Source organism: Chiloscyllium plagiosum, chromosome 18 (genome assembly GCF_004010195.1).
Source record: "Chiloscyllium plagiosum isolate BGI_BamShark_2017 chromosome 18, ASM401019v2, whole genome shotgun sequence".
NCBI lineage: Eukaryota > Metazoa > Chordata > Chondrichthyes > Orectolobiformes > Hemiscylliidae > Chiloscyllium > Chiloscyllium plagiosum.
Genome location: NC_057727.1, coordinates 40065692 through 40092309, shown reverse-complemented (window position 1 = coordinate 40092309; position 26618 = coordinate 40065692). Strand labels below are relative to the sequence as shown.

The following is a 26618-nucleotide window of genomic DNA, read 5'->3' as shown; positions in this document are numbered from 1 at the left end:
TTTTCATACCCATTGGAGATATTGTAGTCATGTTGTTCTGACCACTAGTTGAACACAATGGGTGGAATCTGCTGGGAGCTTCATTGGACAGAAGGCAAAAAAAAACAGTTTCCTGACAGTGGGTTAAAAAGTATGTATTATGTTCTCAGAACCTTTTAGACAGGTCAGTTTTCACAAACTCCATGGTTAGAATCTTCTTTTGTATGTGTTAGTATGTCTGTTAACACCCCAATCTACTGAAATTACAGTTATGAGCACAGTGATGTTAAATCAGGAAACCGGTGTGTTCACAATCTTGACTATACTTGTGAGGCCTTCTTTAGACTCGGTAGAAGTCTTCTTCCAAGCTCCAATGATTGCAAATTTCTTCTGTTAGTTGGATTGTTCATAATCAAACCGTTTTCTTATAGAAAAGCTCAAAAACAAAATCCCAAAGAACTGCAGCTGCTGGAAATCATAAACACAAACATAAAACACAGCACCTAGTCAGGCAGCATCTGTGAGGAGAAGGCAGAGTTAATGTTTCAAGTCCAGTGACCCTTCTACACCTTCTGTGTTTTTCCTGTTTCATCATGCAAATGTTTAAATTCTTGCTTGGCAGAAGTTATGTTTCTCAACCAAGAATGAGAGCATTGGTGTCTTCACTGTGCTCCACATGAAGCTCATGTGAGTGTCTCAGGTAATTATCACCCTTCAATTTAGTCACCAAGGGAAATATGGACAGTGAGAAACCTTCACACATTGGATCAGATCACAGCACTGTTATGCAAAGTGCTATATTTGTGTCAACTCTAATTCTGTACAGACGCTTGTCATCCATGCACCCAAAGTGACTTTAATGTAACTTCCTTCATCTGACCTGCTGTGGAGACATTTTGAGTCTCTGGCTGAGGATCATTAGTGTCACTGAGCATCTCCCTGATATTACTACTAAGCTTCTATTTCCCTACTATTGTATCTTCTACTTTGCCTCTGAATGGAAGTGCATGCGGTTTGGTTGCTCCCAAGCACAATGTCTGTTTGGTTTACATAATGAAATACAATTATCCTATACGGAATGAAAATAAAATCTCTTGAATCATCCAAATCTCGTTGAAGATTGTTTTGGATTTGTGAATTTCCTGAAAGACAATCATTACAATACTTGTGTATATATATATATTACATATATGTATGTATTTGTGTATGTATGTGTATGTGTATATGTGGTATGTATGTTTGACCAGGGAGCTTTTATTGACTCGTGCTTCTATTTTGTGAGATAGCTGGGTCTGGCGTGCTTTTTGATTTATGTCTCTATAAGCTTGGGCTATTTTGTTATCAATTGAAAACTAGAAATTAAAGCAAATTTCTTTGCCCTTTTCGTTTTTTTGTGGTTTCAATTTACTTTCTTTTATAAAATTAAGATGCTTAAATGAGAATTTGAGGTCCGTTATCAAGGTCACCATTAAGAATGAAGAGTGAAGGCTCGATGCATTAGGAATATGAACCCTTATTAGGTATGCTTCAGATTGGTAACTTGATTCTTTGTCTTGGTCAGACCATCTGGTAGAAATATTGATTGAAAGTAAGATGCTTCTATACATGGAAAAAATAAATACTTGAAGAACCTTTCCAAATTGCTGTACATGCCACCTACTGCGTTACATGCTTCCCACTGCTGTACATTTCATCACCTTGTTAGTTGCAAATTATTTTTGGCAGAGAGCATAAGACAACATAATCTTCCTGTACTTCCAGTTGGGAATTGGAGTATTATATAAGGGACCTGAGAAAAGAAAAGCAAATGCTGAAGTTCATTTCCGTGAAATATTCACTTGTTATTTTCTGATTGCTACAATCTCCGTAGAGAGCTATAATTTTTTTTTAAAAACTTTCAGCGAATACTGAAAGCATGACGTGATAAGGTTTACTAAATAAGAGTTACTATAACAAAAAATTTCAGAACACTTTGTTTGACTAATCAATCTCTACATCACAAGCATTCCCCTTTAATAGCACTATGAAAACATAGAGATATATTTTAAATAGTCCTTAACGTACACATTCAAATTTCTTAGAGACGGTCTTGAGGTTCTTCTTAGCTCCAGAGGTTTTCTTCCATTCTTTTGTGTTCTCAGTCCTGAGAACTTGTAACCTCAGAACTGTCTTTCATGGTGAAGTCTCTCCTCCAGAGGTTTTTTTCTCTTGTGCATGCATGGCGATCTTCCAACTTAGTTCTAACTCCTTGTTAATGTGATCATTTCAGTCCAAGCACCAGCAGTCATGTGCAGTGAACCAAAATAGCTTCTGCCTGCAGTTGCTCTCCTGACCTGGACTCTGACAAACTAACCTTGTTGGGGTTTTCAGAAATATCATAAACACTTCTCCTCTGATTGCCCATCTCTGAGGTAACATGAACCATTTGGGCCTTGTATCCATATAGAAATCTTGGTTAATTTTCCTAAATACCTAGACTACCTTTTATCTTGGAAATAAATGAACAATTTATTACACAACTGTTTGCAACCTAACATTCTCAACACTTCCCTGGGACTTGAGATACTCACAGTCTACCTGCCGTTAGTACCGAGGTTGCTGCCACTTTCTCCAAGTGAAAATATTGGCATAAGTATACACATTTATTCCCTGCAAAACGGTTTGAGCCCACTTTTAATCTTACCTCTAATAATCATACCAGCCAACTTGCTGTGAATCAGACTTCAGAATTGGTCAAGGGACCCTCTTCATTTGAACTTAAAAGACACAGTCCCAAACCAAATCAATCTTTATAAATTTTAATAAATGTGGCATTTTGCACATTTAATGATCATGACTCCATGATTTCTAGAACAATGACATGAGTACAAGCAATAGCTGACGATTCTGTGTCCTGATCACTCACATTGATAATTCAGTATCTGACACAGGAGATACTGAACTCAGTGCTCAACTTCAGACCATTGGTAGTTGGTACCTCTCAATTAGAATGTCGCCATGTTAATAATTGGGGATTTCATATAGTGTGCCATTGATTACTAATATAGATTCTACAGAAGTTTGAGAATAATTCCAGTAGTTTGTTAATAATTTATCGTCCTGTGGATTTAATGTTATTGAACAAAGCATATTGCTGAACGTTTGAAAAACAGAGTTTTGAGATTTTTAGACAAACATGCTGCAGGAACTGAATAATGAAGATTAAAGAAAGGTAGTCAAGATCAAAAAGTCCTTTTATGGATTCAAATCCAATTTCTATGAAATACTGAGAAAGTGTTGCATTACTTTCACATGAGATATGTCCATAAGAAATAGGAACAGGGATGGGCAGTTTGGCCCCTGGAACTTGTTTTGAGCTGATATTCTACACATCCACAGTCCTGCCCTTGCCCCATAACCTTTGATTCTCTGACTAATAAACATCTATTTATCTCAGACTTAAATATATATAAGGACTCTGCCCCCACAACTTTCTGTTCCAAAGAGTTTCAAAGTCTCTCAACCCTCAGAGAGAAGAAGTTCCTCCTCATCTTAGCCTTAAATGGGCACCCTTTTAATCTGAGGCTATGCCCTCTGGTTCTGGACTTTCCCATGAGGGGAAGTATCCTCTCTGCATTTACCCTGTCAAGTCCCTTAAGAATCTTACATGTTTCAATAATGCATTCTTTGAAATTTCAGAGATGTCAAACTAATACACATCTGCTTGCTTAAGTGAACAACAGAACTTTTGATACAGTTCAAAAGATTTCTCCCTGTGTGCTGATATGCTTTCCTCCTTTAAACATGAATGGGCCATCTATCTCATTTACTGATTGTGGATCTTGCTGAATGCATGTTTGCTACAGCTTTGGTTGACATATCAGTAGTGATTAAACTTCAAAATGAAACTATTAGTTATGAATCCTTGGGGAATTCCTGAGGTGTTATGTATAAATACAAATACATTTCTTCTCAAACATGTCAATAATTTTATTTCCCAAAAGTCACAGTTCATTTTTCTGCTTCAGCTGGCAATGGGAGAAAATGCAATTGAATTGGTTTTGAAATTCTCTAATCCTCTGTTATTACTAATTTGTGGGTTTCTAACATAGTTTTAACTCCCTCAAAATAATTTGATTGATATTATTTGTTGCTACCTTCCATTTGAGTAGGGTAGTTTAAACAATCATCGTTCCAGTTGTCTAATTGCTCAGATTGTTCTGACAGCCTTGTGTCCTCTTACTTAACCCATTCACAAACTCCATCCTGCCACCATAGGCTGTGACAATTGACACGAACAACATCCAATCCCAGTGAATGAAATGATTCTGGTATAAGCTTACACACTCTCCACTGAATCTGAAGCACTGCCTGTCAACTTGACTGATGGTTAGAATGAATGATTCAAAAACCTAGCACTCTTTTTCAGCAATGAAAGAAAGAATAGTATCACTTTCAACTGGTCATGGTATTGATTTTTTTTGATCTGTCTCTCTTCCTTATCTGGTTTCCTACATTGCCTTTCTCTATCCTGTTGGTTGTGACTTTACTGAGGAAATAGCCAGACTGCCAATAGCCCAATGGTGTTGAAATTGGCCTTTATATATGTGAGGATGAGTGGTAGATGCCAGCAGACTCTCTGACTATGGAATTTATACATCTTAATCTGCTGTCAGCTATCATTTCACTTGAGTTAATGCATTGGTGTACAAGGTAAAAGGACACGAGACATTGATTGTGAACAGCAAATTCTGGCTGTTATCTGTGCACACATTCCTCTCCTTTAGATTATTGCTACAACCAGCCATTGCCCTAGCTGTGGTGGTCTAACTCTCAATTTTATGTGGCCCACAAGATTTAGTAGATGTATATTTAACTCTCACAGTTTGTTTTCTGCTGGCTTTTGCTTAATGATTAATGATGATATTCAGACTTGTAATAGCAATTGAACGTTCTCGTGTCTCTTCCCAAATGGAAGGATTGCTGATCTGTTTCCATGGTAACATTCACATGTCTTTTAATCTTCCTACCCATTTGCCACATATTTGAGAAAAAAAACCTCCATGTGTTCACATAAAGGCCATCCTGAAAACAGCACTGCAGATGTTAGTTTATTGTACAAAGAAATCTAAAATCCAAGCTGAAAACAGGACATGTTGACAATGCCAGGAGAAATAAATTTAATCATGGATGTTTATGGAAAACATCAATGTCTAGTTTGTATGCAGGTAACATCTGTTCCAAAATGTACATTGTGAAGGGTCATTATAAAAGATTGTACAGATATTCAAAAGTAGCTGAGGTTAAAAAGGACAAAAAGAAATTGAAAACACAAGAAGGATATTTTTCTTCAATGAATAAGATATAAATACTGATTGCGCTTTATACGGTAACACTTGAACCACGGAAGTCAAAGAAGTCATTCAGTCTTGGTAGCTGAATTAAAAATGTTCAATTGAAGTTGTGAAGGTCATTTAGTGTTGCAGCTCATGGATGGCTGCCCAAGGTAAAATAAGGCTGCCTTGTGGTTAAAAGTTGGATAATTCTCGATTAATTCTACAGAGACAGACCTCCTATCTTTTAGGTTCATCTAGCCCACCCTAACAAAGGATGCAATTACTTATGGAGTCATCTGTAGATTGTTTGAGGGATTTATTTTATGTTACCTACATACAAACGTATAGGAGCATATGTAGGCTACTCACCGTCTCAATCCTGTTCCACATTTCAGTAAGATCATGGTTGGTTTGATTACTCTATTCCAGCCTACCCACAATAACCTACACTAGCATACCCAGATTGCTCTATGACTTGGTGCACTGCAATCTCTCACCATTTAGATAATATATTTATTTTTCAATTTTTCTGCCAAAATGGGCAATTTTACATTTTCCGATATTGTACTACACTTGACAGATCTTTACCCACTCACTTTATCTATCTATTTAATTTTGTAGCCTCAAAGCCTAAGCCTCAAATTCCTCTGGTACACCACTTGCCATATCTTGCCAACTAGAAAATGACACATTTCCCCAACTTTTGTGACATATTAGCTTGCCAAACTTCTACCTATAGAGACAAAACGACTGCAAATGCTGAAAAAGGGTTACACCCAAAACGTCAAGTTGTCCACTTCCTGATACTGCTTGGCGTGCTGTGTTCTTCTAGCCTCCTGCTTGTCAATCTTCTAGCTATGGTATTATGTCACTTACTGTGAGCTCTTATTTTTCGCAAACTTTGATGTGGCACTTTATCAAATGCCTTCTTGAAATCTAAGTACAATACATCCACTGGTTCCCCTTTATCTATAGAGCAGGTTTCTTGCTTAAAGAATAGGGTGGTTGCATATTGACAAATCAATGTGACTTTGGCTGATTAGCTTGAACATCTCTAAGTGCGCTACTATGAAGTCATTGATAAGCTTTTGTCATCCACTCCATGATAGCTGTTAAGCTAAATGGGCTGTTGTTTGCTGTTATCTGTCTCTCTCTTTTTGTATGAAGTACATAAATGTGCTAGTTTTCAATCCAATTGAATTTTCCCAAATAAAGGGAATTATGGAAAAGTAAGCAAAACATTGCATTGATCATCCTACTAACCACTTCTTTTAAGACCTGAGGATGAAGTTCATAAAGACTTGCTAATTGCCATAAGTGCTTGATGGCCCAGAGCTCAACAATTTACTCAGCACATCCCTGGTGATAGTAATTTTCTTGAGTTCTTCCATTTCCTGATTTACAACTATTTCTGGGATGTTACTGTATCCTCCATAATGATTACATGTGCAAAATTCCTGTTCAATGCATATGCTGCCTCATCATTTTTGGTTATTAATTTCAAAGATGCACTTTTGTTTTTAAAATGACCATTGCTCATTTTGTTAGTTCTTTGTTAATCATCAATCGAAACTCTTTTTCATTGGAATGTTTTTTTGTGTATTGCAAAATATTGCCTAAAATACCTGCCACTGCATCTCTGTTGATCTATCCCTTCACCTAATTTGCCAATTCACATTAATTAGCTCTGCTTTCATGACTTCATAATTGCCATTTTTTATCTTGGACCCACTTCTTTCTCCCTCAAATTATATCTAAAATTCAATTATATTATGGTTGCTGATACCTGGGAATATCTTTACAGTGAGGTCCTATCTCATTGCACAATACCAGACCTGGTACAGGTCATTCTGCTATAAAGTGACAGTTGCGTTTCTCTGCAACCTTGCATGATATAAAATTGTGCTGTGGAAAACCGCTATTGAAAATTGTGCTGTAAAAGGTTGCTATAGAAAATAGTCATACCTGTTCAGTAGAAAGTTTGCATTATCTAAATAGCATCCACAATTTGGTGAAGTGGGTACTGCAGATGCTGGAGATTAGATTAGTGCTGCAAAAACACAGCATGTCAGGCAGCATCCGAGGAGCAGGAAAATCGACATTTTGGGAAAAGCTCTTAATCAGGAAGCCCTTCATCTCAGCGTCCACAATTCGTCAATCACGTTGTAGTCAGTTCATATTGATAAAATGCGTGTGAGACAGGAACGACCTGTATAGCCTGCTGTCTAGTTGGATCCAGAATGCACAGTTCTAGGAAACTATCTTGAAAGCATTTTTTGGACTTCTCATCTAGACTACCTTTGTCCTTATATTTCCAGTCTAAATCTCCCATGATTATCACCATATTTTCTGACAAGTTCCCATTATTTCTTCCTTTATGCTTCATCCTACCATGCAGTTACTATTAGGGGACATGAACGCTGTCCCCAAAAGTGACTTTCTCACTTTATTATTTTTCATCTTTACACAAACTACTTTAACATCCTGGGTTCTTGAATTTATGTGTTCCAGATACGTTAGGCAAATACAATAATTAATTAGCAGATCTTTAGCTCGATGTCCTTCCTAAATGCCCTACACTCTGTTATTTAGATCCCAATCTAGCCTTGTCTCATATAATACTTATTCATTTCTGTTTGCATTGTCAATTCATCTGGGTTTTTTTGAAAGGCTATGTGTGTATTCAAATTCAGTTCTTAGTTTTTACCTTTTATGCTTCTTGTAGCCTGTAGCCAATCTTTTTTAGCTATGTATGATTACAGGTAATTCAGCTGAATCTTCTGTGTTTTTTTATTCATTTATATTTTGGAATGAGAGTAATGGAGCATTATTTTTCCAATTTTCAACTGGTGATCATGACAGACAGCTTCTTGCCTTCTTCGAGTTTCACATTTTGTAAGACCTGGAGGTGAACCACATGGTGGCACCAAATCAAGGTGTTGGAAAGAACGGTCTTGTAACCTTGCAAGTGGATTGATCAAGTACCTTACAATTTGGGGAGAGCAAAGTTCTTTAATTTCAAACATGTATTTGAAAAATCTCTGTTTTGCTTTGTTTGTTATAAATGATGGGTTAAGGCCAAATTGATGCAGTTTTGGAGTCATCAAGAATAGTGTTTTGCTTTTCTCACACTTTAATGTAGTACTTTCTGAGCGGAACGCATCTTATGTAGCATTATGGGGGCAGTGGACTAACGATATGGGTTCTGTTTGAATTCTGCTTTTGATCTGTTCAGTATTACATGTTTTCACTTATTTATTGAACTTCTTCATTAAAAACAATCAGTTACATTTAATCATTGAGCACTACAAATGCACATAACTTTTAATTAACTATGAAACAAAGCAAAGAAATAACCAAATCATAAAAATAGGTTAATGTTCTGCTAGAACATTTTATTTAAACCTGTATAAGGGCTTTTGTTAGTGATATTTTTAATTGAATTATTGTATATTGTTTCAGTAATTAAGATAGGTCAATGATGCATCTGTAGTGCTTATTTACAGATGATAACAAGGGTAAATGATGAAATATATATTTTTAAGAATTGCATGCCTATTCACTGAACTCCAAGGTAATGCTTCTTTGCCTCATAAATTGATTGCTGCTACGGGCTTGGAGAATTATTGTGTAACCGTAGATAGTATATTGCACGTAATATTTGCTATTTTCAGAATGCATGTGACTTGTAAATCCAACTGGCTTGGCCAATGACAAATATGGTTAGATTATTAAATCGTGTAGTTTTGAAAAATATAATTTTCAAGTGATTTAAAGGCCAGTCAATCCCAGCATTTCCTTTCCTGTCTCCAGCGATGTTGGTGCAGCTGATGATCCAAAGAGATGATTTAGCAAGGTGTATGATGTCTGCACCAGATGACAAATAATACTTGACAACCAAAAGTTGTATCTTTTGTTTCCTTTCGCATATATTTTTTATGCTGCCAAAAAGTGACAATCATAGCTTTCAGCGGTAATAAAAGCAGCAGTAATTGATAATAAAATGGTGGATCTTTATGTGCTAATGACTTCATTAAGTTTCATTTTGGAAAATTAATATTTTGCTAAATTATTTTAATGTTTTAAAATATTTCCGTTATACCTCATGGTACATGATTGAATGTGTTTTGAAGTAAAATGGATTGAACAGGTTTATAAACTATGGTGCAGTATGAACGGGGAAACTTGAAAACTTGCAAAAGCAAAGAAACTGTAGATGCTAGAAATCTGAAATAAATCAGAAAAGCAATAGGTCTGATAGCATCTATGTAAAGACATGAGAGGATCAATGCATACTGACAAAATGGCTTTACAGTAAACTTTTCATCAGCCCACAAGCATAACCTTGAGCTCCCAGTCATCTGTCATTTTAATTCTCTACCTTATTTTACTCTGACATTATAGTCTTTGGCCTGTTGCACTATTACAGCTAAACTCGATGCATGCTCAAGAAACAACATCTGATTTCTCATCTGAATTCTTTACAGCCTTCTGGACTCAACATTGCCCTTTACCATGAAACCTTTGGTCATGTACTCTCTCCTGCTTTACATCTTGTTGCAGATCTTCCTCTTTGCTGTTATTCTCATTTTCCTCTTTTTTTTGCTCAAAGCCTGTTACATTTTAAACATTTCCTGTATCTGATGAAATGTCACAGATCTGAAACATTGGATCATATTTACAATTTTTTTTAATTAAGTGTCAGTTTCTTTGGATTTCATGGAGTCTCTCTCTGTGGGGCCTCATACACTACCTTTCTAGCCCTTATGGTGCCCCTCTCACCTGATTCTAATCCCATTCTACCAGGCACCATACTCAAAACGACTCACCAGTGCCCAGATATCCTGGAATTTACTGCCATTTGTTTAATGGCTGTTGTGTAGCCAACAAGCACCGTTAGTATGAAACTGCCCGACACAGTTCTTGACATTTGCCTGAACATGGTAGACAAGGGAAGATGAGCCCTTTGCAGAAAGGGACTTGGAGAAGGGTTGTAGACGCAGGTTCTTCTCTTCCCTCAGGACCAGCACTGCAGGCTACAAAACCAGACCATGCCAACCATATGAGTCTGGTATCTTTGGCTGAGGGGCAAGGTAAGGCAAGGCAGGGTTGCTGTGTATATGCAGTCCAGCTCAGTGTGTGAGCACTAAGAGAGTGAGCGAACAGCCATGAGATGCAGCATGGTTCAGTGCAGGGGGTGCAGCATGGAAGTGCAGGTGTGAGCTATACGTGAACCAGAGATGTGTAATTGACTTCTTAAAGGCTGAAACATCAGATGCCCATGCCTCTGAATGTGGAGTACATGTGGCCAGTGCCCAAAGAATGTGCCTGAGATGTTGGTGCCTGAAGCCCCACATGGAGGTCCTTTCGAGCAAGCTGCCAGTTGTTAGATACCAGCTTCGATTTAATGTCAAGAATTCTTGGTGTCTACTTTGTTTGACAGGGAGTCCAAATCAGTGAAGTGAAATCTGCAGTAAAAAAGGTAATTAACAAGCAATAATCCCCCTTAGTAATGTCCAGGACATAATTACAATGTGCAGGGGATTTTCCCTAACATCAAGATAGGCCTCACTAGACTACTTGTGCAGTTCCATCACATTCCTCCCATTGACTCACATTGTTCAGGCACCATAGCATTTCACCTCCTAACTGTGTTTTTCTTTTTGTTGATGGTGCCTGACCAGTTGAGTATTTCAAGTGTTTTCTGTTTGAAAAGTTACAGGTTCTCACTATTACATCTAACTGGTGTACAAAACAATGAAATAATGGAATTCTGTAATTATTTAAATTGTATTACGCTATGAGTTGTGAAATGAGTACGTGCTACTTGTTCATAGGTAATTTCGAATTGACAGTACTGTATATTGTTGGATTTGAATTGCCCCATTGTCAGAATATACCTTTTTTAAAACATGTCAATATATTGTGCCTAAAGCCTGCTTCAGCACATCAATAAAAATGTATTAAACGTCAGTAAACAATGAAATTGTATCTGAGGCAATACATTTGATCATGTTTTCTCATCTTAATTTATCACACCAAAGCATAGATTTTGAGATTTAAATGGACATAATATGAAAGTTTCACATACTCAAACTAATACTTTACCAAACAAAAGAGAACATTGTGGCATCACCATGGTTACAGGATAGCTAAAGGCCGTTGGCCTATTTTAACTGCGTTAGTTCTTTGAAGGAGCAAGTCACCCTGTTACTAAAAATTACTAGGGTGCCCTTGCATTTAATGGCATGATTTCAAAAGGTGGCCCTCCAGCACTCAGTGTACAGCAGGCTCACCAGTGTATGATCCAGGTAGGTGTTATTACAAAGTTAAAAATCACACAACACCAGGTTGTAGTCCAACAGGGTGATTTGGAAGCACTAGCTTTCGGAACGCCGCTCCTTCATCAGGTGGTTGTGGCCACAACCACTCTAACACTGGCACCTCCAAATGGTTGTTATAGGACAAGTCAGATCCCAGATTGAAGTCAGGCTCATTAGATCTTTTTAAAAATATTTTTGGTTTTAATAAGTTTAATAAAACACAAGCATGCAAAATGCAGATTTGGTTTTAACAATGAAACAAATTTATAGAGGAAAAGGTTAAATTCATATGACTGAGTATAGAATTTCTCAGCTTCTTGTAAGTTCTTCAAAATTTTAACCAAACATTTCTGGTTTGGAGCTTTCTAAATTAACTTCCTTCTTTTGGAGAGCTATTTTTTTTAACCTATCCAGCAAACCTAAACCAAGGCCAAAATCTTTCTTCAAGCTATATTTCCCCTAGTTGACAGACACATTTTGGATCTGTTTAACCTTATTACATATAAAAACATTCTTGATGTAAACAAATTCCCATTGGCCTCCAAGAACTAGCCTCCTCATACTTTTCTTCAAAGAAATTGTCATTCTATCGTCACTAACCAAAACCCACATCCCACTGGTTCAAATTCCAAACGCTGAACTAAGTTATATTAAAGTATCTATATAAAGCACACCATACATTACAGCAGCCAATCTGCAAGTGGAGACATGAAATAACTTCAGTTTTACTTTGACAAATGCCCCAGGTGCCTGCTTATGATTCTGTAGACCAATATTTCCATGACGTGACCAGTGGCCACAGTGGAAATTATGCAAATATTGGCCTTCATTTTCTAATACCAACAAATTAGCAGCAGCAATTTAAAATCTTTTGTGAGCTTTGGAGAGGATGTAATGTTCCTGTACTTGTTTTTCTGGGTGGTAGAGATAGGTTGTTTGGAAGGTTAATTTGAAGAAACAATGTTGAGTTGCTGAATTGCGTTTTGCAGATGGTGTCCATTACAGCTACAGCTCTCCATTGGTGGAGGGAATGAAGATGCCCTGCATATAGATTATCTCAAGCAACTTAATTGTGAGGGGATAGAAAATATGAAAAGGGCGAGAGAGATTGAAATTGGCACTGCAAGTGCAGTTAAAGAGCCAAATTCCCAAGAGTTTTGATGAAAGTGAAAAGACAAAATGACTTATAGAATGAATTCAGCCTGCATCTCTGCAGTGACAGGATGTCTGATGGTACAGCAGAATGAGAAAGAAATAGCAATCAGAATTGATGAAAGAAGGGGGTGAATTTACATTTGGAGGAATCAAGTATGATTAAAGTGAGTAACTATATGGAGAAAAAAAGCATAAGAACTTTGAATAGCAGTGTAGACTATTTTTGAACAGAGAAAGGCTTCAGAAATCTTGAGCACAAAGGGAGTTAGGAATCCTATTTCAGCATTCTTTTCAGGTGAGCATGCAGGTTCAGTTGGCAGTTAGGAAGGCAAATGCAATGTTAGCTTTAATTTTACGAGGGCTAGAATACAAGAGCAGGGACGTACTGCTGACATACCTATATAAGGCCCTAGGCCTCATTTGGAATATTATGAGCAGTTTTGGGCCCCATATCTCAGGAAGGATGCGCTGGCATTGGAGAGAGTCCAGAGGAGGTATACAAGAATGATCCCAGGGATAAAGGGCTTATCATATGAGGAGCAATTGAGGACTCTGGACCTTTACTTGATGGATGAAGGGGAACTAATTGAAACTGAAGAATACTGAGAGGCCTGGATAGAGTGGATGTGGAGAAGATGTTTCCATGATTAGAAGAGATTAGAACTAGAGGGCATAGCCTCAGGGTGAAGTGTCAACTCTTTAGAACTGAGACAGAGAGGAATTTCTTCAGTTGGTAAATCTGTGGAAATCATTGCTGTAGAAGGTTGTGGAGGCCAAATTATTGGGTATATTTAAGACACGTTCTTGATTAGTAAGGAGATCAAGAGTTATGGGGAGAAGGCAGGAGAATAGAGTTGAGAAACATATTAGCCATGATCGAATGGTGGAATAGTCTCGATGGGCTGAATAGTGTAATTCTACTCCTATGTCTTATGGTCATATGGACATTGATATGGTGAGAAGTCAGAAGCCACTGATAATTGATAAGGAATAAAGAAATAGGAGTACACTCGGTATGGCTGCCATCCTATCAGAATTTTGTGTGTGTACGTGCACGCGCAAAAATTGTGGATACGTACACAAGTGACACCCTCCCCTCCTACATTTTGATCTATAGTCTTAACAATTATAAAGCTGAAGCTTGAGGTTAGAAGTCAACAGCATGAGTATGTTAATTGCAATAATAACATTTAAACTCTGCTGTAAAAATAGAGGAGATGAGAGATTCAGGTTATGTGTTTCTAGCTCCTATCTATACATGATGGAATGTTAATTATAGGTTAACATTACAGCTTTAAGGAAGAATGGGTAGTTAATGATGATCCAGCTCAATATGTTCATTTTTGACATCTCTATCCTCCCACTCAGTCCAACTGTTTCCCTTTTTTGCCTGAAGCATTGACTCCAGCTGGGCTATTCTGAAACCTCTCTGAAATCCCATTCAAGCACCTATATATGTGAGTGTAGATATTGAATATTGACAGTTTATTTAACCTAAGCAAGCAATTCTTTTGTTCTATTGACTGAACCAAGCCTGCAGAGACTGGGCGCAAGAACGTTTTACTGGTTTTTCTCCTCCTGTCCAGTTGAGGACCACTTGAGACAACTGTAACACCTCCCTATTGTTCTGGCATCTGAAAAGAACCAATTCAGTAGAGCACAAAGAACAAGTTTTGAGACCTGTTTCATTCTGTTCATGCAAAAGCTACTGTTGGAGCCTGTGTTCACACTTATAAAATAAAAACAAATTATTTCATTTTCAAGACTTTTTCATGGGTGATGACTAATAAGGATTCCATCAAATGCACTTCAAATTTCTTAAAAGTAAATTGTATATTGCTGACTTTGATTAAATTCTGCTTAAACTAAAGATGCTAACATCATGTCATACAGAGTATTTCTGCCTAAGTGACTCCTACACCGGTACTGGATTTGCTGCCTCCAACATAGAGCCATTATTTCCACAGGAGCACCATAAAATGATGAGTGCAGGCTACACTCTGCATCTTTTCAGAAAGTGTCATTTAATTTCCAGAAATACTCTACAATCAAATTTCAATTGTAGTATAAGGCTTGTAGAGTGCCACAAGAAAATGTTGATTGATGTCGCACCTTTACTGTACTAAAACCTCTCAAGGCATTTTACAGGAGTGCTATGAAATAAAATTTCACATGCAGTCACATAAAGCAATATTACGTATGATGACCAAAAGTCTGGTGAATTGAATTGTCGGCAGGAATTTACACTCCCCCAGGAGCTGGTCTGTGGGAGCAGAGTGCTTTTTACATTGGACCTAATGACTAGGGTAGGTTTCCTATTGCCTATCCCCTCTCCCTGGACTTCACTGCAGTATTAGGGGCAGGAGGAGAGGAATCAGGGTGCCCATCTGTTCTTTGACTAACTGAGGCCCTTAGGTGGTCAGTTAATAACCACAGTGGGGAGAGGTGAGAGCCAGGTTTGAAGTCTGCCAGATCTCACTCTTCAGGCTTTTGGTGGGAAGGTTGGAAGTGTTCACCATGACAGGCTACTCAGTCCTATCACTCACTTCTCCCTCCCTCCCTCCTCCCCAACCCCCACCATCATCACCACCAAGGATTACCCACCCCTGCCAGCTCTCCATGGGTTTTCCTCCCATTTTGAGGTGTTTGCCTGTTTGTATTTCCTCTGTCCCACCGTAGTATCCATTCCCATCCTCTGGCAGCTCACTCAATGGAATGCAAGGTTAGTCAATCTTCTTCCTTCATATCATTGTCATAGAGATGTACACCACGGAAACAAACCCTTCACTCCAATGGATGAATGGGCACCGCACAACAATCAACAGACAGGAGTGTTCCCTCCCAGTTTGGAAACACTTCAGCAGTGCAGGACATTCGACCTCTGACCTTCAGGTGACCATCCTCCAAGGCAGACTTCGGGACAGGCAGCAGTGAAAAGTGGCCGAGCAGAGACTGATAGCTAAGTTCGGTACCCATAGGGAAGGCCTCAACCAGGACCTTCGATTCATGTCACACTACAAGTGACCACCATTGCAGTATACACACACTCACACTCACACTCTTATACACACACATATACACACAGACATGCACACAGGCAGTCTCACACACACACTCCCACAACATACAGACGGTCTCACACACACTCCCATTACATTCAGGTGGTACCCCAGACAGACAGACAGACACACACACACACACCCACACGCACGCATATACATATGTTTGTGGGGTGAATTTGTACTTGAAGAGTTATATTGTACTTTGCTCAAAAACTGCATGAATTCATGTAAGGCTCTCTTATCTCACTTTTTAGATTAGAATCAGTCTGAACATTATGGCACAGACAGAGAACACAGGGGGCTAACACCATCAACATATTGTCTGGTTAACACCAATTGTTACAGTTAACCTGAGAATGTAACTTTCAAAAAAGGTTTTGTGTTTTACACATGAAACAAGTGAAACTATCATGGTATTCGAACGGATGAAAGACTTAAAAAAAAACAATCAAGGTATTTTTCAATGTATAATTTCAGTTACATCACACTGTAAACTTTTGCTATAAATTCTGTGTCTTACAATTGTGTACTCCACAACCACCTGATGAAGGAGTGGCGCTCCGAAATCTAGTGCTTCCAATTAAACCTGTTGGACTATAACCTGGTGTTGTGTGATTTTTATCCTTGTAAGTTGTTCTCACAAGCCATGCTGTGTCAACTTTGTCAATTAAAACTGGAAGGATTCAAGATATGAAAACAATTGTCTGGTAGCATTGCTTTTCCTACATTATAGTAGTGGCTACAATTCAAAAGTACTTCATTGGCTCAGGAGCACTTTGGAACACATTGAGCTCATGAAAGGTCCAATAAAAATGCAAATTTAGTTTTGCTTTCTTTCATGGGTGGAGAATGAATGTTCGACTCTGATTTGTCTAGGTCAAATTATACGTTTGTTTAAAAAAAAATCTTAGTTCATAAAGAATGGAATGGATAATACTTTGATATTATTTACAAGCTGACAGAATATCTTGGAAGTTGTTAATTGGCAATGTAAATAAGTTTTCAAATTCTGAAGATTCAAGAGTTCAATGTTCAGATATATAATTTTTGTTCAGAATCTGAAAAATTCAATTTTCATAAGGTTAACTTGGCATGTTTTGACAAAGCTGCTCAATGATCATTTTCTCAAGAGCTCTACCTTCATTCTTTTAGTCGTGGAACAATCTGAATGAGTCCTTAACAATCATTTGACTCCCCATTACTACTGAGAAGGGGGATGGCATTAGTGGAGCTGGTTTAGGGAGTTGGTCTGTGTTGTGGATGAGAATGGAGAGTGTGTTTGGAGACATGCCCAGTTTTGGGGTTTGGTGTGACTTATTCAATAATTTTTCATTGTGGTGGTTTGAACCACAAGAAAACATTTTCCCTCATCATTCGTTGCTATTGATCTGTTTGCAGAGCATTTATATGTACAGAATTATTTTACAGAGGCATATAATTATCAAATTTATACAGACATATGTATTTTTTTTAAAAGGCAGCTGTTCAACACTTGTTCTTAAATACTTGTCCAAATTTCAGGGCACTTTTGGTACCTTTTCTTTTGCCCGGTGAATTTGTAAATTCTGTGCAGATGGGCATTGTTGTCATGTACTAGAAATGTCATGAATGATCTAAAAGCGAGGCTGCTGCACTTCTCTCTTCTGCACTGTCAGCTGCCGGAAGATTATTCTTCCCTGAAATCTTTTGTTGTGTGGCAGGAGTCCTGCTGTAAGTAAACCCCTGCTTCTGTCATCCCTCGGCACTTCGTACTGCGGGGCTGCAAAGCGTTCTTCTGTAAGGTTTGAGACCCGATCGTGTTGAAAGAGGATTAATTCCCTCTGCAGGTTTTAAATTTCATAGGATTCTGGCAACTGTGGGTATATAGGTACAGTTTATGCCATTTTAATTTGTTTTAAATTGTGGTATTTGATGATACGAAGCATTTTGTATGATCAGTGCAGTGGTGGTGAATGTAGTGTGTTTAGTGAGCTTTAGCAGCTTGGGTTGTGCATGAGTAGAGAACTTGTTTAGCAGTAGCCAGTCTTAGGGAACAGATGGCTTGTGGTGCTTTTAATTCATCTCCCAGGCTTTACATGAGGCCCAGCAGCACACTGGGACCCTCTTTTCACTTCAGTGGTGATGTGCAGCATTGAAAGAAGGTCAACAGACACGAATAGGCTAAGATCAGGTCCAGATGCTTTCAGAACAAAAGGGCTTTGAAATAAATTCAGGAGGAAGCGTGGCGCTTGCATTGTGCTCTCTCCGCAATGCAGGTTGGGTTGCCCAGCTAAATTTTAATGAACTAAATTCCATGATTCAACCCCCCCCACCCCCCCCCCCACCTCCCCATATTCTCTCTTTTCCTTCTACGTTTTCGAAACCTTGTCTAAATAGTGTATGAGGATTTGTAAAAGAAAAAAAGATGCAACATCGGAAGAAATCAATAGAATCGTTCTATCAATAAATTGTGAAGCATGTTGTTGTAATATGCCAGCTGGTAATGGTCATTCTTACATAGAACAGACTATGTGTATTTTTTATAGCTGAGTAACAGGCTTTTTGTTGCATTATCAAGAATTTTCAATTGTTCTAATAGCTTACATTCAGTGCTATTTTTGTGAACGTTCAGTATAATGATTAAACCTTATGCTTTAGATTTTAAAAGCACCAGAGATTTCAGTCTGTCCACTAATCAAGTTCAGGAACTTGGACATTAGAGCCCTCAGCAAATACTATTCCAAAATGTTAGCTATCAAGGTCTGATCAGCTAAATCAATAATCTATAAGTTTAGGATTCCAAGGCATACACCAGTCGTTTGCAGTATATTAATATGCAGTAAGTAGTGCAATAAAAATTGGAACTGCTTTGTCATGGTAACAGAGAATCTGTAATTTATAGTAACGTGTCTGCGATTTCAGATAAATCGTTGGGGTCATGACAGCAGTATGATTAGTAGTTTGACGTTTCCCTGAGCCTGTTTCACATGCAAACTCCTTAGTAAAACTATGCAAATCTTTAATACTGTCTGATTTCTTTTTTCTTTAGCTTGGAATATTCTGGTATCCTTTGGATTTGGAAACTCATTCTCTATGCTAATCCTTTATCGTTTCACATCTAAGGCTCACGCTTAATCCTGTTGTGTTTAGTTGTGCTCTATGCACAGATTTCAGAAATATATTGACTGACTAAAGGTGTTTCCATCCAAATAAAAAAGATTTGGAATTAATTGGAAGAGTTACAGGCTAAAGCAAATTGATTAATCAGTACAATCTCTCAACTGTAACAACTTTGATCTTTGTGCATATCTAGTTGATTTTGTTTTGTGGACTTCCCACTTAATTCTTTTTATAATTTCAATATGATGGCAACTCATGAAAATCACTGTCACTCATTCTAGAAATCTGCTGCAGAAAATACATTGATTTGAGAATTGGAATTCTGAGGTTCAGTTATTTTTTCATTAACATCTGTCAAGTGTTTGTCAGTATTTGCATACATTAAAATGAACCTCCACACTCAAAAAAAAAGTTGCATTCCCAACACTCATGAGAACAAGACAACACCATGGAAACTAATTATGAAAATTACTTTGTGGGTATTGCAAGTTTCAATGGTGAGCAACCATATTTGAGTGAATGAACATTGAATACATATTTTATGTCTTCTGTTGTGGTAGATTTGCAAAGCTTCCTAGTTTGATATCGAAAGTTAATTTAAAGGATTTCTAAAGTGCCATCTGTTTCCATGTGTTCTATTTACACTATTCATAATTATGATTTGATACAGCGTGAATGTAGTTGTGACCCTGTTGCTGTGTCAGCAACTGCAGAATAACTCAACATGGTTATCTTTAGTTGAGATAACATTTCACCTGTTCCATCAATCAGCCTGTGTCTCTAGGGAATCTGAAGTTTAAGGTAAAGCAGCAGGAAGTGCAACTGATTCTCTCACTTTGCTGTTCAGTGTGGTAAGATGATCCTCTTCCAGTTCTTCCTTTACTTGACATCCAACTTACTCTTTCCTTTCTGCACTAAGGCACATCTTGAATAAAAAATGTCCTATGCAGTTTCAACCTGAAGAGATTAATTGTTATATTTTCTCAAGAAACTTGTTTAAACAACATTTCGGCATTCCTCCAAATTTAAATCCTCTGATGATTTTGCCCCTGCAGATCACATCAGCCGAGAATTGAGATCAAACAGCAAAGAATTATAAAAAGGTGCAAATCTAAGTTCCCATCTTGACTTGGCATAAAATGACTGTTTGAGATGGGTACACACATTCATTTGAACTTTGAAAGACCACTTAACAATCAGCAAGTTTATCAGTTTGTTTCATCTCCTGTGTACACATGGTAAGTTAAAGCAAATGGTTATTCTGTCATGCTCAATGTGTATCATTCATTTCACCTGTTAATTGTTCTGGCTCTAAAGTGTGCTCACTGCTTTTATCCGTTTCCTTAAAAGTGAGATTTGATTGCAGTTATTGTCTCCATTCCTGAAAATAGGCAGAGGTAAAATTTTCAAGCCTGTTGTTTGACCGTCCATTTGTCTGTAACAAGAAAATCTTAAAAACTCAATAGTGGATTTCAACAAAACTTGGTACTAGGATATGGCTGAAGGAAAAGCTGATTAGCATTTAGAGAAGGTGTGGATCTGGGCCCTGGAATTTTTTAAACCAAGTATGAATGAACATTGTCTCAATGCTCTGGTAGAAGTTTTCGCAGCTATCAAATGTGAGCAGTATTTTCTGACCAGATTGTTGGATGTGGATTGGCCTAAAGTCTCTTCAGTGAGATGAGCATTCTAAATAAAAAAGATTTATTTTAATTTGAAGGAGTAGCGGGTTTACTCCAAGAAAAAGCTACTGAGCATGTGTATAAGGAGCTGGAAGTTTTTGTTGCAAACGTTTCGTCCCCTGTCTAGGTGACATCCTCAGTGCTTGGGAGCCTCTTCTGAAGCGCTTCTGTGGTGTTTCCTCCGGCATTTATAGTGGCCTGTCCCTGCCGCTTCCGGTTGTCAGTTTCAGCTGTCCACTGGAGTGGCCGGTATATTGGGGACAGGGGACGAAACGTTTGCAACAAAAACTTCCAGCTCGGCGAACAGAACCACAGCAACGAGCACCCGAGCTACAAATCTTCTCACAAACTTTGAATGTGTATAAGGAGTTATGTTGTAGAAATGGCAACTCACATGGAACTGGATCTCAAATGTACAGGGTTCCAGAACTTGACATATGTTCTATTCTTTGTATTTACTAATGTTTAACAACGTCTGTTAATTTTCATTCACAAGTGTGTTACTAGATCTTACTACTGTTACAGTGCATCAACTAGGCAGGAAAAAGCTGGAAGAGCTACAATTATTATAATATTGCGTTGACACAATGTAATGGAGGAGTCCTCTGAGTGTCCACTCTACTTCATTTCCTCTTGACTAGTTCCTTTCGTGGCAGAGTAACTAATTATCTTGGCGACAGGTTCCAGTACAGGGGTGCTTTATCGAAGTTGCTCTCATGTTTCCCCACCACGCAGCTCCTTCAGTTCTCCCCACTCATTCCAATTGCTTTCTCTAACCTTTCATCTTTCTATCTCTTCTACTGCCACCCCCACCCCTCACCATTACTTTAATTTTACTTCACTTTAATTTTGAATTGTACGCTCAAACCTTCGCTTCTCCCTTCCTCATTGCAACAATGTTAATCAGTAATTCCGTTTTTCATCTATCCTACAACCACACCCACTCACTCTCCATACTAATAGGTGCTGAAATGCCAGAGGTGCGTACAGTTTTAAATACTTTCCTCTCCTCCCCATTCCTTCTCCTGTCTCTTTGACCTTCCCTCAAATTGAACACTCTTCTCCCTGCTCTTTTCACATTTTTTCACCCATTCACCTATTCTCTTCCCCTGCTCTCCTTCATTTTCCACTCTATCCTGCCTTCTTGTGTCCTGTTCCTTCCTAGCCTCTCAAAGCCCTCCTCTTCCACCCAATTCCCTCAGACCTTGTTTGCTTTCAAAATTCAGGATTTACAAAGAATATTACGAGAGGCAAAAAAAAAAAAATTCTCTGTATTTTTTTTCCTGTCTTTCTTCGCCATTTTTACTTAGGCATTGCAATTTCTGACTTTGACCTTTTCAAAATGTCGAGGGAATAATCAGCTAGTTTCAAAATTCAAATATTTTGACAAAGCACGAAATGAAAATAGCACTTTTTTTTCTCCTTTCTTTCTCATCCTTGTCTTTTGCTGTTCCTTCTTCCCTCACTTTACTACATTTTTTGAAAACTTGTGGAACATAAAAACCAAAGTTACAATATCATAAAAAGAGTGTCATTGCTGTTTTATTTTCTCCTGCCTCTTGGCCTTTAGTGCAAGGGATTGGCATTGAAGAATATAGAGATCTTACTGCAGCTGTACAGGGATGTGGAGATCATTGGCATGGACAGCATTTGTTGCCCATTTCTAATTGTTCTTGTTCCGAGTGGCTGTGAGTTAACCATATTGCAGTGGATTTGGATCCACATGCAGTCCAAACCAGTTAAGGATAGCTGATTTCCTTCCCAAAAGAACATGAGTGAACCAGATGAGTCTTAGAATATTAATTGACTATTGTCATGGTCAGTATTCCTCAGAATAGCTGTGTACTCCAAATTTGTTAACTGCATACAAAGTTCACAAGCCTCTGAGGAGGGGTTCGAACCTATGCTCCCAGGACATTAGGTGGGCCTTTGGATTATTCGTCCAGTGACATTACCACTGTCCCATCATCTCGTGTTAACGTGCGGTTCACAGCTGAAAGGATAACGCAACAAGATTAGATGTTTTAAGTCTCAATGTAACAAGACTAAAGGGAATATTGATTTAAACACTATCATGGCTAACCTATACTTTAGACCACAATACAGAAGATTCCCCATTTATCAAGACCAATAACTCTTCTCAAATTTACTTTGCATTGCTCTTCAAGTAGACATCAAATTCTCCCACAACCAGTACAAGGGTTATTAAAATTTATTTTCTTTTCTCATCCTGAGATAGTTTAATCTCAGGATGATGCTTAACAGTGAAGTTTTTTCTTTGGGAATTCTTCCCTTAGAGCAAGTTAGCTGAATCCCCCAGCCTCCTCAACAATTCAGTCTTTTTAATCCAAGTGCCTGAATCCAGATTCCTGCGTGGTAAACCAAAGTATCATACTCTCCATCTCATGAATCCTGCGGACCATCCTTGTCCTTGAGTTTTAAAGAATATCTTTGGTTCTGAGAAGAAAAAATTTTGTATCATCCAAAATGAATCACATGGGCTATGTATGTTTGTAGAAACACTGGATAGCCATTTTGAGGCCTCAAACTCTTCAGTAAATGTGCAGAATAATACACTTTTTTTTAGAAACCTAACATTCTGAATACGTTTCTGGCACTTCAGAAACATGCTGTTAGCACATGGGCTGCTCCTAATTTCTCCAAATGGAAAGACTTTGCTCCCACTTCCAAGTGAAACAGTCCAAGCTTCCTCTAATGTCTGACAATCAAGCCACTTAGACTTGTTATCAGAACAGATCGAATAATCCCTTAATATTTAGCATGTATAAAAACCTGATAATCATAACAATATGTGATCTCCACAGTCTCCACATACTCTTAAATATAAAATATAATGTGCTGTATGACACCTAGCAATGTCTTTTTTTCTTTGTCACCTAATGGAATAATATTTACTTCAGATGCTTATAGTAGTGTCTCCCACATACCACATTTTCTATATGATCAGAAATTCTCTTCGCAATTATTCACTCCTGACAGGATCATCTTGTATAGTAGTGAGCATATAGGCTGCTTGATTTCCATTCAGGTCAATTGAGGGTTCCTGATTCACAAATAGGGGTTCGCACACTTTATAACTCATAACATTTGCCCACATTGTGCTTGTTTCTGACTGAATGACTAAACTGAAGACTGAGTGCACAGGGGTCCAAGATTACATGCTGTTCTACTGATTCAGCAATTGTTCCTTAACCATTATGTCATTAATGTTGGCTCAGGAGCAATCAAACTTAAAGCACTGAGTCACTTCTCAAATGAGGTTTGACAAACCAGTCACTATTGTTCCTAACAAACTCCAGTGACTCCCTGCTCCTCATTGCATGGGCATTAAGGTGGGTTTGGAAATTGGGAATTGCTCCTACACAGCATTAGCAAGCATTTTCTATTCCTAGGATCAATTTACACAGAAGCCTCTTCAAGCACTTTACTATGAGAAAGGGGGGGAGGCAGTGAGGAAGGTTTAGTAGATAATATGAAGATGGGACTGAAAGCATATCTGGACCAATATGCCTTGAAGAGAAAGGGAAAGTCATAGCAAGCCAAACTGACTTTAGGAAAGGTTTGCACAAAGAGGATGTAAGCTAAAATGTACTGCTGAAGGAAACTGTCGACAAGGAAGTAGCTAACCACAACTACTTCAAATCTATCCTCATAAATGAAATTTCTCATTCCTGGAGCCATTCTTGTAAATTTTGCAATTGGTAGCTATCAGCAGTCACTGAATCACCATCTTGACTGATCATTCTTTCGCTATCACTAAGTGAGAATATGGAACTCCCTGCTGACAGCACTGTGGTGAACCTATATCTTATGGACTCGAGAAGCAATTCAAGACGATCATTTTTTTTAAGGGCATTTAGGAATGGTCTTGCCAGCAACATCCACATCAGTGTTGCTATGTTGGGAGTTCCAGGGCTTTGACCAGAGAAGGTAAAGGAAGAGGTAAAAACAATGACTGCAGATGCTGGAAACCCGATTCTGGATCAGTGGTGCTGGAAGAGCACAGCAATTCAGGCAGCATCCGAGGACAGGCAAAATCGACGTTTCGGGCAAAAGCCCTTCATCAGGAATAAAGGCAGAGAGCCTGAAGCGTGGAGAGATAAGCTAGAGGAGGGTGGGGGTGGGGAGAGAGTGGCATAGAGTACAATAGGTCAGTGGGGGAGGAGATGAAGGTGATAGGTCAGGGAGGAGAGGGTGGAGTGGATAGGTGGAAAAGGAGCTGGGCAGGTCGGACAAGTCCGGACAAGTCAAAGGGACAGTGTTGCTGGAGGTTAGAAACTAGGATGAGGTGGGGGAAGGGGAAATGAGGAAGCTGTTGAAGTCCACATTGAAGCCCTGGGGTTGAAGTGTTCCGAGGCGGAAGATGAGGTATTCTTCTTCCATGCGTCTGGTGGTGAGGGAGCGGCGGTGGAGGAGGCCCAGCACCTCCATATCCTCGGCAGAGTGGGAGGGGGAGTTGAAATGTTGGGCCACGGGGTGGTTTGGTTGATTGGTGCGGGTGTCTCGGAGATGTTCCCTAAAGCGCTCTGCTAGGAGGCACCCAGTCTCCCCAATGTAGAGGAGACTGCGCCGGGAGCTAGTAACATTTTCTCTAAGTTGGAATGTTGGAATGGAGATGTAGAGATAAGAAGTGGGAATCAGTGCTTTAGCAGATGGAATGAGGTTGGAACACAAACAGGAAATGTTCTAAAAGTAGCAAAATTTAAATTTGGTGACTGATTGAACATTAAGATTAGCACAAAGCTGAACCAAATACACTGGATCTCAGCCAGTGTATTGAATGGAGCCAGAGACAAAGTCAATACTTCGGTAATACTTAATATGAGTAAATATCTAACCTGTTAGCCAGAGGAAGTGGTGGAGATTGGTACAATTACAGCATTTAAAAGGCATCTGGATGGGTATATGAATAGGAAGGGTTGAGGGGGATGTAAGCCAAATGCTGGCAAATGGGTGTAGATTGGGTTGGGATAACTAGTCGGCATGGAGAAGTTGGACTGAAGGGTCTGTTTCCGTACCGTACGTCTCTATGACTCAATGATTCCATGACCAGTACAATTGTTCAGTGAATGTGTATGTACAGTGTTTTTACAAGCCAATTTTATTTTAAATAAAAATATTGAGATAAGATAACGAACAACATACGGTGATTCATGCATATTATCCTGAAATACTTGTTGACAACCTCTTTGTCAAGTACTCCAAATATTACATCTTGTCTGAGCGGGGAAGGAGATGAATAATTAAATGCCAGCAATAAGTATTTCAGCTTCACCTGTAACCCTGCTATAAATAAGCAGTTAAATAATATAGCATGCATTCCTAATTGGTAGTAATCATTGAGACCAAAATGTTTAGTTCAGTGACACCAAAGGCTCTTTTTGTCTGAAGCTATGCAGTTCTAATTGAGATCATTCAGAAAATATAAAACTTTGTTCATTATTGAGTGCATACACTGCAATTATGTTCTCTCATTTGTGTCTTGAAACTATTGCAGGACAATAATACTTTAAGTATGCTATGAATTGCTATACATAATCAGTGTTCTTTTAAAAAAATGCTAACTTTTTAAAATACATTCTCAGTCAAGCTTCAGTCTCAAGCAAGTTCCCATCACTGATGTCAATTGCAAGTGGTTTGAAGGATTTGGTGTGGTTGTCTTTGGCAACAAAGTCTGCACAGCTCTTAACAGAGAAACAAATCTTATGATGATCTCAAATATGAGAATAACACCGCTAAGTCTTTCTTCCTTTAGTGTTTTATAAATTAATAATCATTACATTAAATCATCAAGCCCTTCTGAATTTAGTCTAGTTTTATATTGGGCATTTGCAAATAAGTTCAAATAATGTGATATCTTGCATAAATTGTTAATATCATTATAACTGCTAAATTTCTTCAAGGTGGGATATTACCGATCAGCCAAAAAAATCTTCGTGTTAGTTTCAGTAATGTTCCGGATGAGTTGAGAGAAACTCTGCT

The 26618-nt window shown here is 38.4% G+C and overlaps 1 protein-coding gene across 7 annotated transcripts in view; it reads left to right on the top strand.

Annotated features, from left to right (window-relative positions):
* magi1b (membrane associated guanylate kinase, WW and PDZ domain containing 1b) overlaps positions 1–26618 on the top strand; it is a 453246-nt gene that overhangs the window by 263013 nt on the left and 163615 nt on the right. The window contains exon 1 of one of the 7 annotated variants that reach the window (XM_043708286.1): positions 17424–17544. The exons of the other annotated variants lie outside the window; for them this stretch is intronic. Within the exon in view, the coding sequence (XP_043564221.1) occupies positions 17439–17544 (106 nt within the window). The 5' untranslated portion in view covers positions 17424–17438. Of the gene's footprint in view, positions 1–17423; positions 17545–26618 lie in introns of those variants that run through there. 7 annotated transcript variants of the gene reach the window in all.